At 46.7% G+C, this 13,618-nt stretch overlaps 1 protein-coding gene across 2 annotated transcripts in view; it reads right to left on the reverse strand.

Annotated features, from left to right (window-relative positions):
• Nucleotides 1-1,363: 1,363 nt before the first annotated feature.
• The window catches only part of gpr139 (G protein-coupled receptor 139), a 118,087-nt gene continuing 105,832 nt past the window's right edge, over nt 1,364-13,618 (reverse strand). For both annotated transcript variants that reach the window (XM_072481894.1, XM_072481895.1), the window contains one exon: nt 1,364-7,732. In XM_072481894.1, the coding sequence (XP_072337995.1) occupies nt 6,798-7,732 (935 nt within the window). In that variant the 3' untranslated portion in view covers nt 1,364-6,797. The remainder of the gene's footprint in view (nt 7,733-13,618) is intronic.

Here is a 13,618-nt window from a genome sequence, read left to right on the forward strand (position 1 = left end):
TGAGCGGTTCGTGGTCCACACTAGGGGCCAGGAGGAGAGACTGAGGGAGCTCCCGCTCAGGATAGTGGAGAGGAGCTTTCGGTACTTGGGGATACAAGTGACCAGGAACTGGGATGCCCCGCACAGGCTCAACTTAACTGGCTCTGCTGAACTTCTGCAGCTATTATTGGGCGGCCAATGTGGCAATGTGGCCATGATTAGGAAGGATGATGGAGGAGGGGGCGGCTGGAGGCAGCGTCATGCAAAGGCCTAGGGGCACTAGTCACGGCTCCGCTGCCGTTCTCACCGGCGCGATACATAAGAACATAAGAACTAGGAGCAGGAGTCGGCCATCTGGCCCCTCGAGCCTGCTCCGCCATTCAATGAGATCATGGCTGATCTTTTGTGGACTCAGCTCCACTTTCCGGCCCGAACACCATAACCCTTAATCCCTTTGTTCTTCAAAAAACTATCTATCTTTATCTTAAAAACATTTAATGAAGGAGCCTCTACTGCTTCACTGGGCAAGGAATTCCATAGATTCACAACCCTTTGGGTGAAGAAGTTCCTCCTAAACTCAGTCCTAAATCTACTTCCCCTTATTTTGAGGCTATGCCCCCTAGTTCTGCTTTCACCCGCTAGTGGAAACAACCTGCCCGCATTTATCCTCATAATCTTATATGTTTCTATAAGATCCCCCCTCATCCTTCTAAATTCCAACGAGTACAGTCCCAGTCTACTCAACCTCTCCTCGTAATCCAACCCCTTCAGCTCTGGGATTAACCTAGTGAATCTCCTCTGCACACCCTCCAGTGCCAGTACGTCCTTTCTCAAGTAAGGAGACCAAAACTGAACACAATACTCCAGGTGTGGCCTCACGAACACCTTATACAATTGCAGCAGAACCTCCTTAGTCTTAAACTCCATCCCTCTAGCAATGAAGGACAAAATTCCATTTGCCTTCTTAATCACCTGTTGCACCTGAAAACAAACTTTTTGCAACTCATGCACTAGCACACCCAGGTCTCTCTGCACAGCAGCATGTTTTAATATTTTATCATTTAAATAATAATCCCTTTTGCTGTTATTCCTACCAAAATGGATAACCTCACATTTGTCAACATTGTATTCCATCTGCCAGACCCTAGCCCATTCACTTAGCCTATCCAAATCCCTCTGCAGACTTCCAGTATCCTCTGCACTTTTTGCTTTACCACTTATCTTAGTGTCGTCTGCAAACTTGGACACATTGCCCTTGGTCCCCAACTCCAAATCATCTATGTAAATTGTGAACAGTTGTGGGCCCAACACTGATCCCTGAGGGACACCACTAGCTACTGATTGCCAACCAGAGAAACACCCATTAATCTCCACTCTTTGCTTTCTATTAATTAACCAATCCTCTATCCATGCTACCACTTTACCCTCAATGCCATGCATCTTTATCTTATGCAGCAACCTTTTGTGTGGCACCTTGTCAAAGGCTTTCTGGAAATCCAGATACACCACATCCATTGGCTCCCCGTTATCTACCGCACTGGTAATATCCTCAAAAAATTCCACTAAATTAGTTAGGCTCGATCTGCCCTTTATGAACCCATGCTGCGTCTGTCCAATGGGACAATTTCCATCCAGATGCCTCGCTATTTCTTCCTTGATGATAGATACACCTCAAGTCTGGTGGTGGCGGTGGCACTGAGGATTTGGGGGCAGTGGAGGAGTCACAGGCAGGAGGAGGGGGCCTCTGTGTGGACCCCGATACGGAACAACCATAGATTTGCTCCAGGTAGGATGGATGGGGGGGTTCCAAGGCTGGTATAGGGCAGGTATTAGGAGGATGGGGGACCTGATTAGAGACGGGACTTTCCCAAGCGGCAGGCGCTGGAGGAGAAGCTCCGCCTGCCCCCGGGGAATGCGTTCAGGTACCTCCAGGTTCGGGACTTTCTTAGAAAACAGGTGGGGACATTTCCGCTGCTGCCCCCGCGTAGGATCCAGGACAGGGTGGTGTCTGGCATCTGGGTAGGGGAGGGGAAGGTGTCGGACATTTTTAAGGAGCTGCAGGAGGTGGAGGAAGCCTCAGTGGGGGAGTTGAAGGGCAAGTGTGAGGAGGAGCTGGGTGAGGAGCTGGATGAGGGCCTGTGGGCCGACGCCCTGGGCAGGATGAACTCCTCATCATATGCCAGGCTCGGATTAATCCAGTTTAAGGTGGTGCATCGGGCGCATATAACGGTGGCAAGAATGAGTGAGTTTTTTGGGGTGAAGGACAGGTGCCCGAGATGTGCAGTGAGTCTGGCGAACCATGCCCATATGTTTTGGGCATCCCCGGCGCTTAAAGAATTCTGGCAGGGGTTTGCGAGGGTGATGTGTAGGATTTTGGACACTCGGGTGAAGGGGAGTCCAACAGTAGCGATATTTGGGGTGTCGGAGGATCCGGGAGTGCAGGAAGCGAAAGAGGCCGAGGTGCTGGCCTTTGCCTCCCTGGTAGCCCGGAGACGGATCTTGCTAATGTGGAGGGACTCAAAACCCCTGAGTGTGGAGACCTGGGTTAGCGATATGGCGGGGTTCCTCAGACTGGAGCGAATAAAGTTTGCCTTGAGAGGGTCCTTGATGGGGTTCTCCCATTGTAGTTCTATCTTTGTTCTGTAAAAACGTTGGTTGGAAAAGCTTTAATAAAACATTTATTTAGAAAAAAGTAAGGAATGAAGTTAAATCGATAGCAAGGAGCGATATAGGATCAGAAGGCATAGAATCTCTGTGGGTAGAGTTGAGGAATCGCAAAGGTAAAAAGACCCTGATGGGAGTTATGTTCAGGCCCCCTAGCAGTAGTCAGGATGTGGGGCAGAAAATAAATCAGGAGATAGAAAAGACATGTAAAAAAGGCAATATTACAATAATCATGGGGGACTTCAGTATGCAGGTGGACTGGGAAAATCAGGTTGGGAGTGGATCCCAAGGAAAGGAATTTGGGGAATGTTTAAGAGATGTTTTTTTGGAGCAGCTTGTGACAGAGCCTACTGGGGAACAGGCAATTCTGGATTTGGCGATGTGTAATGAGGCAGACTTGATTAGGGAACTGTTAGGTGAAGGAACCCTTGGGGAGCAGTGACCACAATAGGATAGAATTTACCCTGCGGTTTGAGAGGGAGAAGCTGCAATCAGATGTAACGGTATTACAATTAAATAAGGGGAACTACAAAGACATGAGGGAGGAGCAGGCCAGAGTTGATTGGAAAAGGAGACTAGCAGGGAAGACAGTGGAACAGCAATGGCAGGAGTTTTTGGGGGTTATTTGGGAGGCACAACAGAAATTCATCCCAAGGAGGAGAAAACATGCTAAGGGAAGGACAAGGCATCCATGGCTGATGAGGGAAGTCAAGGACAGCATAAAAGCAAAAGGAAAAAGCATACAAAGTGGTGAGGATAAGTGGGCAGCCAGAGGATTGGGAAGCCTTTTAAAGCGAAAAAAGCAATAAGGGAGGAGGAGACTAAGTATGAGTGCAAGCTAGCTAATAATATAAAGGAAGATAGGAAGAGTTTTTCTCAATATATAAAAGGTACGCGAGAGGCAAAAATAGACATTGGATGACTAGAAAATGTGGCTGGAGAAGTAATAATAGGAAACAAAGAAATGGCAAACAAACTAAATAGTTACTTTGCATCAGTCTTCACGGTGGAAGACACCAGTGGGATACCAGAGCTCCAGGAGAATCAGGGGGCAGAGGTGAGTGCAGTGACCATTACTAAGGAGAAGTAAATTCGCGTCCTGGAGGCCCTCCGGTGACGGATCCCCCGTCCCCCACCAGGGCAGCCGCGGACTGAGTTCTGATGGAACTAGGAGTGAACCACGCCGGCGGGAACTCGGCCAGTTGCCGGCAGACCCCTGTTGGACACACGCAGCGGCGATCGGCGACTCCGAGCCGGTGTGTCCCGAGGGTCATGGCGGATTGGCCCCCGACCGGCGCCACGTTGACCGTGCGCGCGTGATTGGCCGCAATTCTCCGGTCCCCTTAACTCCACTTTCCTGCCTTATCCCCATAATCCTGGTTGCCCTCCCTGATTAAAATTCTCTCTATCTCAGCATTGAACATACTTAACCACCCAGCCTCTACAGCCCTCTGTGGTAAAGAATTCCACAGATTCACTTTCCTCTTAGATGAAATTCCTCCTCATCTCTGTCTGAAATGGATTTGGAATATAGTGCCAAAATGTTAAATTTCAAACCAAATAAAAGCAACACTGAGACCAGGAAATGTCTCCAAAATGCGTTTGAACTCTGGTTCTGTGAATTTCAGTGGAAAAGGGATTGAATGTGGTGAGCAATGAGCTCCTGATTCTCTGCACACCCGTTTCACAATGCTTCAGAGACCACTTTCACCCCAGTGCTTTTGTTTTGGTTGTTTCTCTGTCATCGCTGTAGCTGATATTTTATTTATCAATTCTGAATGACAGTAAAGTAACTAGTAATTCATGTATCTAATTAGAATCTCATGAGATCTGGATATTTTGATGTCTATGTTTGTATCTTCATAAAAAATAAAGTCCCAACTATCGGAAATTTACAGATGCTGCTGTATATTTTCACCACAGACGAGTAATGAAAATGTTCACACTGATATTTTCTCTGATACTTAATTTTATGATGATTCTTGGTAACAATGTTTTGGTGACTAATGGAAAGTTTGAGATCACTTTTGTCAATATTGTGAAACGATGATGTTGTATATTTTAATACCGGCCATTCGGATATTACAGCTTTGCTTTTACTGTTTAAATGTACAGAAAATAAAGAGAATATTCAAGTCATTTCAAAAAGAAATCATTATGTGTTTATACATAATGACCTGCAGTGCAGAGTTAACAGAATACCAGGTCCCTTTTAGAAACTGAAACGTACATTTTGAAATCATTCCCCATAAATACTGAAAATTCAAGAAAAGAGAAAATTCAACAAATAGACAGATCAAATAATAATTTTGCACGATCAGTTTTGAGCAATATTGGACATCACCTGAAATTAATTAATTAAGGAAATCAAAGACAAAGAACATATTTCCTGAAATTAATTTAAATGTCGGAAAAGTATTTACTGAACCACAAACAGCTAAATCAGATGTAGTACAGTCGATGGAAAGTGTAGGATTTGGTTAATCTCTTAACAAGAAGTAGCTGATGAGAAAACCACATTCAGATAATATCCATAATTAAGGCAGTAAAAACATTTAATCTATCGGGCGGACGGTTAGCTGGACAGCTGGTTTGTGATGCAGAACAAGGTCAGCAGCGTGGGTTCAATTCCCGTACTGGCTGAGATTATTAATGAAGACCCCGTCTTCACAACCTTGTCCCTCGCCTGAGGTGTGGTCATTCTCAGGTTAAATCATCACCAGTCAGCTCTCTCCCTCAAAGGGGAAAGCAGCCTCTGGTCATCTAGGACTGTGGCGTCATTTATTAGACTGTAGGTGAAAACTTAATAATTAATGAACATATAAAACTTGTCAGTTAGCATTCTTTTAAATTTATTGTGCAAAGTATTGTAAGCAGGAATAATAATGTTCAACAATCACATTGCATTCACAATACAACCACTCTATTAAAAATATGTCTTTAAAGTCCTGATTCACTCAGTTGGATGTTTTAAATAAGGAATAACAATGTGAACTTATCATCGTCTGCGGTCCTAAAACCAGACTCCTCTTGTACAATTTCAACTCTTTAAAAATGTGTTTACAGAACAGTTATACAAATGAAATGGAGATAAGGATGTTGGCGCGTGGACGGGAATTACTGTTAGGATTGTGTTGTTCTAGTTGTACAATATGCAGTAATATCAATCTTCACAATGTTGTTAGTAGCACATCATTACAAAAGCTGTGTTTCAGAGAATGTCCAAAGTGCTGTTTATAGAACAAACACATTTCAAGATCTCTGAGTGCAATTTGTGTTTGCTGACAGGCTATTTCTTGGTGATAACTTCGAAAAGTTCACAATCTCTTTGCTTCTGTGTATAAAGTCTATACAATTATTGCAATACATTCTCTGGAATCAAATTGATTCTTTTCCTCTTTGCAAAACACCAGATTTGATAAATGCCTGTTTAATGAATAGCATGGGGACTGCAATTAATTAGCTTTAGCTTTTGGGCCTGAAGTCAGCATTGGTCCTCTCTCAGCTCCACCCTTCTTATACCTGGTGACTGTTCAAGGAAATCCCTCTGAATTAGTGAGAAAAACATGTTTTTGAAAATCCCAGATAAAACACAGGTGTAAATGTAGAGTTCACAACTATTCATATATCTCACCTGAGTACATCCCTAAATAATTCACAAGCAGGATCAATTAAATATGTTCATGTATGTTTGCAGAAAACATTCACCTATATTTGCACTGTAAAATCCTATTGAATTAAACACTGAACACCCAGGTACTGTCATTCCACTCAACAAAACTTGTATCATAAAATCCTTTAGGACTCTTAAGGAATACATAGCATATAATCTTTTGGTATAAGTGATTGTAAATTAAGCACTCAGTCATTTTTTTGCAATTTGTAATCCTTTTGCACCAGTTTTTGCTTCCTCGTCCACACATTTTCTTGCTCCATCTTCCATACAAAGATCTCAAGGTAACTTGCATGTCATTGTTAATTTCCTCTTGGAGAATATTAAATAAATGCCAAATGTGCAGATACATCTCAACGGTGAGCAAAGTCATATTAAAATGGTGCTAAAAGCAGAAGTTGACATTAAAATGCATTTACTTAAATGATCAGACATTGTGATCTTCAAATAATGCTTCCCACTTTGGTGCTAAGTTTCCAATTCAAGGTGATATCTTCAGAGGTTTTCCATCCTTATCGTATTGGTATACAAGCATCTTGATGCAGTGGGAGTTGGCAGGGGAGATCCAGGGGCTACTTGTGATTGAAAAGTTGTGGTTTGTGTAAAAATGCACAGGTTGTTTCTCACACTTAATGAAGGCCTTCAGTGTCCCAGCTGCCATTGTGCGGAATCGTTTACTGATGAAGCAATAAAGGAAGAAGTTAATGGCTGTGTTTAACAACGCAAGCATGTTGGCGACATCTGACACAATGTGCACCAACCAACCATTATTTATCGGCGATACGTAGACATGGTAAAGAATCATGACCATTCTTGGTGCCCAAAGTATTGCAAATATGGTTGTAATAGTGAGTAGAATAGCTGTTGTCTTTCCTGTTGAGTAACCCCGCATGCGGAAATGACTTTTCCTTTTAAGTTTATGAACAATGATTGAGTTGAGAAGAAAGAAAATTGAACACGGCACTAGGTATACAGTGAAGCAGTGGACCCAAATCAAGATCTGATGCATGGAAGTACTTGTATAATTTTCACTCCAGATGTTGGGCCACCAGTAGTACGGGATGCTGGTGAAGAAGCAGATGATGTAGACGCTCAATATCACTTTCCTAGTGCGAGCCGGGTATGACACTGTGTGGTACTTTAGTGGGTGACAGACAGCAATGTACCTGTCAATGGTTAAAGGAACAGTTATCCAGATCGACGTGTGATTAGAGGAGAATTCTAACACTCCAATTATTTTGTCCAGTACTTGAGGCAGTTGTTCACCCAAAATGAAGTCTTCAAGCAGAAAATCCACAAAGACAATGAAGAAAAGGACGAGTATATCTGCAGCAGCAAGGGCCAGGAGGTAATTGTAGGAGGACTTCTGTCTCCGAGCCACCAACCGAGAAAGAATGATTACTGTGAGAATGTTGGCTGGGAAAGAAAGGAAAGTTTATTCAGACATTCAGAGCAATTCAATTTATTATTTTAAACTTCCTGCTGCGTTGTGGATACTTCATTTGCCTAAAGTCAAACTGAATTCTCTCGCAATACATTTTCCATTTTTACGCAAGTTTGAATTTTGTGTTGCTAGACGATAAAATAATAAAGTAATAAATAACAATAAAATAATAAAATACACTTTGATCTTTTCCTGGAGATAAACAGAATATAAAATAATCCTGGTCGCTCTGCTTCCCTGAAAAGGTCCTGAAATGACTCAATCTACAAAGATGGGAACAATGTCAGGATTGCAATCCTGAACACAGTGCACTGCTGACCCCACAGATCGGGGGAGAGTATTTAATACCCCCGCACTTAAAAACAATCTTAAACTTGATGGGAGAAGGGGTAGGAGGTGTCATAGTTTCAAATGAATGTGGCCTCACTCTGCCACAGTTTGCCACCAGCTCCAGGCCTTTGGCAGCCCCTCCCTTCGAGGACGAGGCCCTGCCTTGGCTGAAACTTGAAAAATGCCAATGAGGCTGGAATGAGAGATTGTCATCGCCGTTCCTCCTGACGGCAAAGCAGCTTCACCAGAGAGATTCTGCAGCAACAGCCAAAGATCCTGCCCAGAATATCCTAGGTATATACATACATAGATATATACTAGATATACAGATACACAGATTATATAGATATATATCTTGACATATAGATATATACGATCGATAGATGTACTTTGATTTATCAACATAAATATCACATGTAAGCTGCCAAAAGACTGAATAACTGCAGAAATCAGCCTGAAACATCAGGGGCAGGATTCGCCCTCCCACCAGCCCCATTTTCTGGGATGGTACCCCCCCCTCCCCCCGCCCCCGGCAGCGGGATTCTCCATCCTGGAGCCGGCCGGCCAATGGAGTTTCCCATTGTGGCCACCCCCACGTCATCGGGTAGCGCGTGGGTGTGGGTGCTGCTGGTGGGTGGGGGTGGGTGGGGTGGGTGTGGGTGCTGCTGGTGGGGTGCTGCTGGCGGGTGTGGGGGTGGGTTGCTGTGGGGTGGGTGTGGGTGCTGCTGGCGGGTGTGGGGGTGGGTGGGGTGGGTGTGGGTGCTGCTGGCGGGGTGGGGGTGGGTGGGGTGGGTGTGGGTGCTGCTGGCGGGGTGGGGGTGGGTGCTGCTGGCGGGGGTGGGGGTGGGTGGGGTGGGTGTGGGTGCTGCTGGTGGGGTGCTGCTGGCGGGTGTGGGGGTGGGTTGCTGGGGGGTGGGTGTGGGTGCTGCTGGCGGGTGTGGGGGTGGGTGGGGTGGGTGTGGGTGCTGCTGGTGGGGTGGGTGTGGGTGCTGCTGGCGGGGTGGGGGTGGGTGGGGTGGGGGTGGGTGCTGCTGGTGGGGTGCTGCTGGCGGGGTGGGGGTGGGTGGGGTGGGTGTGGGTGCTGCTGGCGGGGTGGGGGTGGGTGCTGCTGGCGGGGTGGGGGTGGGTGTGGTGGGTGTGGGTGCTGCTGGTGGGGTGGGTGTGGGTGCTGCTGGCGGGGTGGGGGTGGGTGGGGTGGGTGTGGGTGCTGCTGGTGGGGTGCTGCTGGCGGGGTGGGGGTGGGTGGGGTGGGTGTGGGTGCTGCTGGCGGGGGTGGGAGTGGGTGGGGTGGGTGTGGGTGCTGCTGGTGGGGTGGGGGTGGGTGGGGTGGGGGTGGGTGCTGCTGGTGGGGTGGGGGTGGGTGGGGTGGGTGTGGGTGCTGCTGGTGGGGTGCTGCTGGCGGGGTGGGGGTGGGTTGCTGGGGGGGCGGTGCTGGGGGGGGGCGGTGCTGGCGGAGTGGAGAATTCCCGCCGATGGAGGATGCCGCTGCAGAAGTTTCCTTTTCCACAAGTGCCATCTGACTCGCTGAGTATTTTGTGCATTTTCTGTTATTAATAGTCACGTTTAACTCATGATTAAACATTCCAAAGGGGGTAAAGCTTTCACCTTTATTGCTCCACGTGTGTGTCTCCAAATTAACATTATCTGGTTGATCACAGAGTCTTTACAATGCAGAACAAGGCCTTTTGGCCAAGCTGTGTGTACTAGCCCTCTGAAAGACCATTCTACCAAGTCCCACTCCCCCGCCTTATTCTCGTAACTGTGCGCATTCTTTCTTTTCATCGAAAAATCCAATTCCCTTGAGAATTCCCGAGCGGAACTGCCTCCATCGCCCTCGCTGGAAGTTCATTGCAGACTCTTTACAGCCTCTGGGGTGAAACATTTTTCCTCACATTACTTCTACTTCTTTTGCTAACTATCCAGAACCAATGCCTCTGGTTCTCTCTCTCTCTCGAGGACCGTCTCTCACTGTTTACCCTGTCCACACCCCTCAGGGTGTGAATATCTCCATCAAGTCTCCTCTCAGCCGCCCTCTCTCCAAGAAAACCGTCCCAACCTCTCCAATCTATCCTCATGGATACACGGTTCTTCATCCCTGGAATCATTCTTGTGAAATTTTTGAAAGACCTTCCACATCCAGGGAAATCTGAGGCGTATTGGGCACTTTCCACAATAGAACATGACAGCCTCGCAATTATCCTGCAGGAGTTAAAGCCAACACATCCCATCATCCCGAGTGGAATTCTGCACCGACACGGTGCAGCTAAAAACATGCCCTGCCAGTCAAACAAACGAGTAATGGGGGTTATGAATTTCCGCTGTTTGCAACAAGCAGAGGCCTGAATGTGATCGACCTGCCCGTGTTTGCAAAGCTCAGGACACAACAGGCAACGTTTTCCTTTAATTTCTTCCAAGTGCTGGTTCAGACGAGGAAGGTAGTGAGCAGCTTACCCCCTGTACTGTCCCCTGTACCCCCCCTGTACTGTCCCCTGTACGCTCCCCCGTACCCCCCCTGTACCACCCCCTGTACCCCCCTGTACTGTCCCCTGTAACCCCCCCGTACCCCCCTGTACCACCCCCCTGTACCCCCCTGTACCACCCCCTGTACCCCTCTGTACCCCCCCTGTACCCCCCCCGTACCCCCTGTACCCCCCTGTACCGCCCCCTGTACACATTCCTCTTTATCTAATACCAGAAATGAGTTGTACAATTACAGCATCATAAATACCAGACAAGATTGCCCCAGGAGGTACAGCCCAGAGCTACAGCTCCAAGTATGAAACTATCGAATGGATACATGTGACATTACTCGTACTTAGGGATTTATAGTAATAATAATCTTATTAGTGTCACAAGTAGGCTCACATTAACACCTCAATGAAGTTACTGTGAAAAGCCCCCAGTCTCCATGCTGACTGTCTGATTACACCATTATTTAACAAATGCTTTCTAAATGCTGCGCTATGAAATCCAGCAACTTCCCTGCTGCCAATGTTAGTCTCACTGGTCTATAGTTCCCTGTTTTCTCTCTACCTCCCTTTTTGAATAGTGGGGTTACATTTGTTGCCCTCCAAACTGTAGAAACCATTCCAGAGTCCAAAGAATTTTGGAAGAGGCTAGGAATCGCGAGGGTGCCAGGATGCAGGTGTTGCATACTGCCCGGCTATCGGCCACATTCATCCATGGTGCGCATCTGATGGTCACGTATCAGCTGCATGTTCATGAAGTGTGTAGCACCGTCAATGTGACGCGAGGCAGGTTGAGGTAATGTCAATTGAAGGCTTTATTAAGCAGAACTTTATCCCCAGCAGCGTGGTTACAGAATGCAACTGCTGAGGGAAATGGAGGGAAAAACTGGGTTCTTATACCGGCATTTCTGGGTGGAGTCCAGTAGGTGGCAGATCCTATCAGGACCTGGCATCCCTCCACCAATAGCCTGTCGACGTGTGGTGTACCGTATTACCCCTAATACATGCCACCACAAAGTGGAAGCCCTTTAGGTTGGTGTAGAGCGGCCTGTCATCTGCACGGGCTGATAGGGGGATATGCATCCCGCCAATCGCACCCTGGACCGGGGCATCCTGTCAAAGGCAGCGAAACCCGCTGCCGGGCATTCTGGTGGGCTCTGTCCAGGAATTCAGAGTCTCCAGAATAGAGAATGGGGAATCCAGCCCAATATCGCTGATAATAAAGTGAACATGTTCCCATATTTACCCCAAAACCCTTTATAGAGTCAGTCCGTATTACCCAATTCAAAGATCTGTGAAATGTCTGTGAAAGTATTTACTGTCCTTTAAAGTTTTGAAGCCTCAAATTATGCCTGTGAACAAAGAACAAAGAAAAGTGCAACACAGGAACAGGTCCTTCGGCCCTCTAAACCTGTGCTGACCATGCTGCCCCTCTTACCTAAAACCACCTCTACTTCCAGGGTATCCACTCTGTCCATGCCCTCATAATCTTGTAAGCTTCTGTCAGGTCGCCCCTCAACCTCCGTCATTCCAGTGAGAACAAACCAAGTTTCTCCAACTGCTCCTCATAGCTAATGCCCTCCAGACCAGGCAACATCCTGGTAAATCTCTTCTGCACCCTCTCTAAAGCCTCCACATCCTTCTGGTAGTGTGGCGACCAGAATTGAACACTATACTCCAAGTGTGGCCTAACTAAGGTTCTATACAGCTGCAACATGACTTGCCAATTTTTATACTCAATGCCCCGGCCAATGAAGGCAAGCATGCCGTATGCCTTCTTGACTACCTTCTCCACCTGTGTTGCCCCTTTCAGTGAACTGTGGACCTGTACACCTAGATCTCTCTGACTGTCAATACTCTTGAGGGTTCTGCCATTTACTGTATATTCCCTACCTGCATTAGCCCTTCCAAAATGCATTACCTCACATTTGTCCGGATTAAACTCCACCTTCCTCCATCTCTTCACCCAAGTCTCCAACCGATCTATATTCTGCTGTATCCTCTGACAGTCCTCATCGCTATCCGCAATTCCACCAACCTTTGTGTCGTCCGCAAACTTACTAATCAGACCAGTTACATTTTCCTCCAAATCATTTATATATACTACAAACAGCAAAGATCCCAGTACTGAACCTTGCGGAACACCACTAGTCACAGCCCTCCAATTAGAAAAACACCCTTCCATTGCTACTCTCTGCCTTCTGTGACCTAGCCAGTTCTGTATCCATCTTGCCAGCTCACCTCTGATCCTGTGTAACTTCACTTTTTGTACCAGTCTACCATGAGAGGCCTTGTCAAAGGCCTTACTGAAGTCCATATAGACAACATCCACTGCCCGACCTGCATCAATCATCTTCGTCACTTCCTCAAAATATTTGATCAGGTTAGCGAGACACAACATCCCCTTCACAAAACCATGCTGCCTCTCGCTAATACGTCCACTTGTTTCCAAATGGGAGTAAATCCTGTCTCGAAGAATCCTCTCCAATAATTTCCCTACCACTGTAATTACCTGGATTATCCTTGCTATCCTCCTTAAACAAAGGAACAACATTGGTTATTCTCCAATCCTCTGGGACCTCACCTGTAGCCAGTGAGGATGCAAAGATTTCTGTCAAGTCCCCAGCAATTTCCTCCCTTGTTTCTCTCAGTATTCTGGGGTAGATCCCATCAGGCCCTGGGGACTTATCTACCTTAATGTTTTTCAAGATGCCCAACCCCTCCTCCTTTTTGATATCGACATGACCCAAACTATCTGCACTCCTTTCCCCAGACTCATCATCCATCAAGTCCTTCCCTCTGGTGAATACTGACGCAAAGTACTCATTTAATACCTCCCCCATTTCCACTGGCTCCACGCATAGAATCCCCCCACTGTCTTTGAGTTGGCCAACCCTTTCCCTGGCTAACTCCTCTCTCTTTATACATGTATAAAACGCCTTGGGATTCTCCTTAATCCTGTTGGCCAATGGCTTTTCATGACGCCTTTTGCCCTCCTGACTCTTTGTTTATGTTCCTTCCTACTTTCCTTATATTCCTCACGGGATTTGTCTGTTCTCA

This window comes from Scyliorhinus torazame, chromosome 17 (assembly GCF_047496885.1).
Source record: "Scyliorhinus torazame isolate Kashiwa2021f chromosome 17, sScyTor2.1, whole genome shotgun sequence".
Lineage (NCBI taxonomy): Eukaryota > Metazoa > Chordata > Chondrichthyes > Carcharhiniformes > Scyliorhinidae > Scyliorhinus > Scyliorhinus torazame.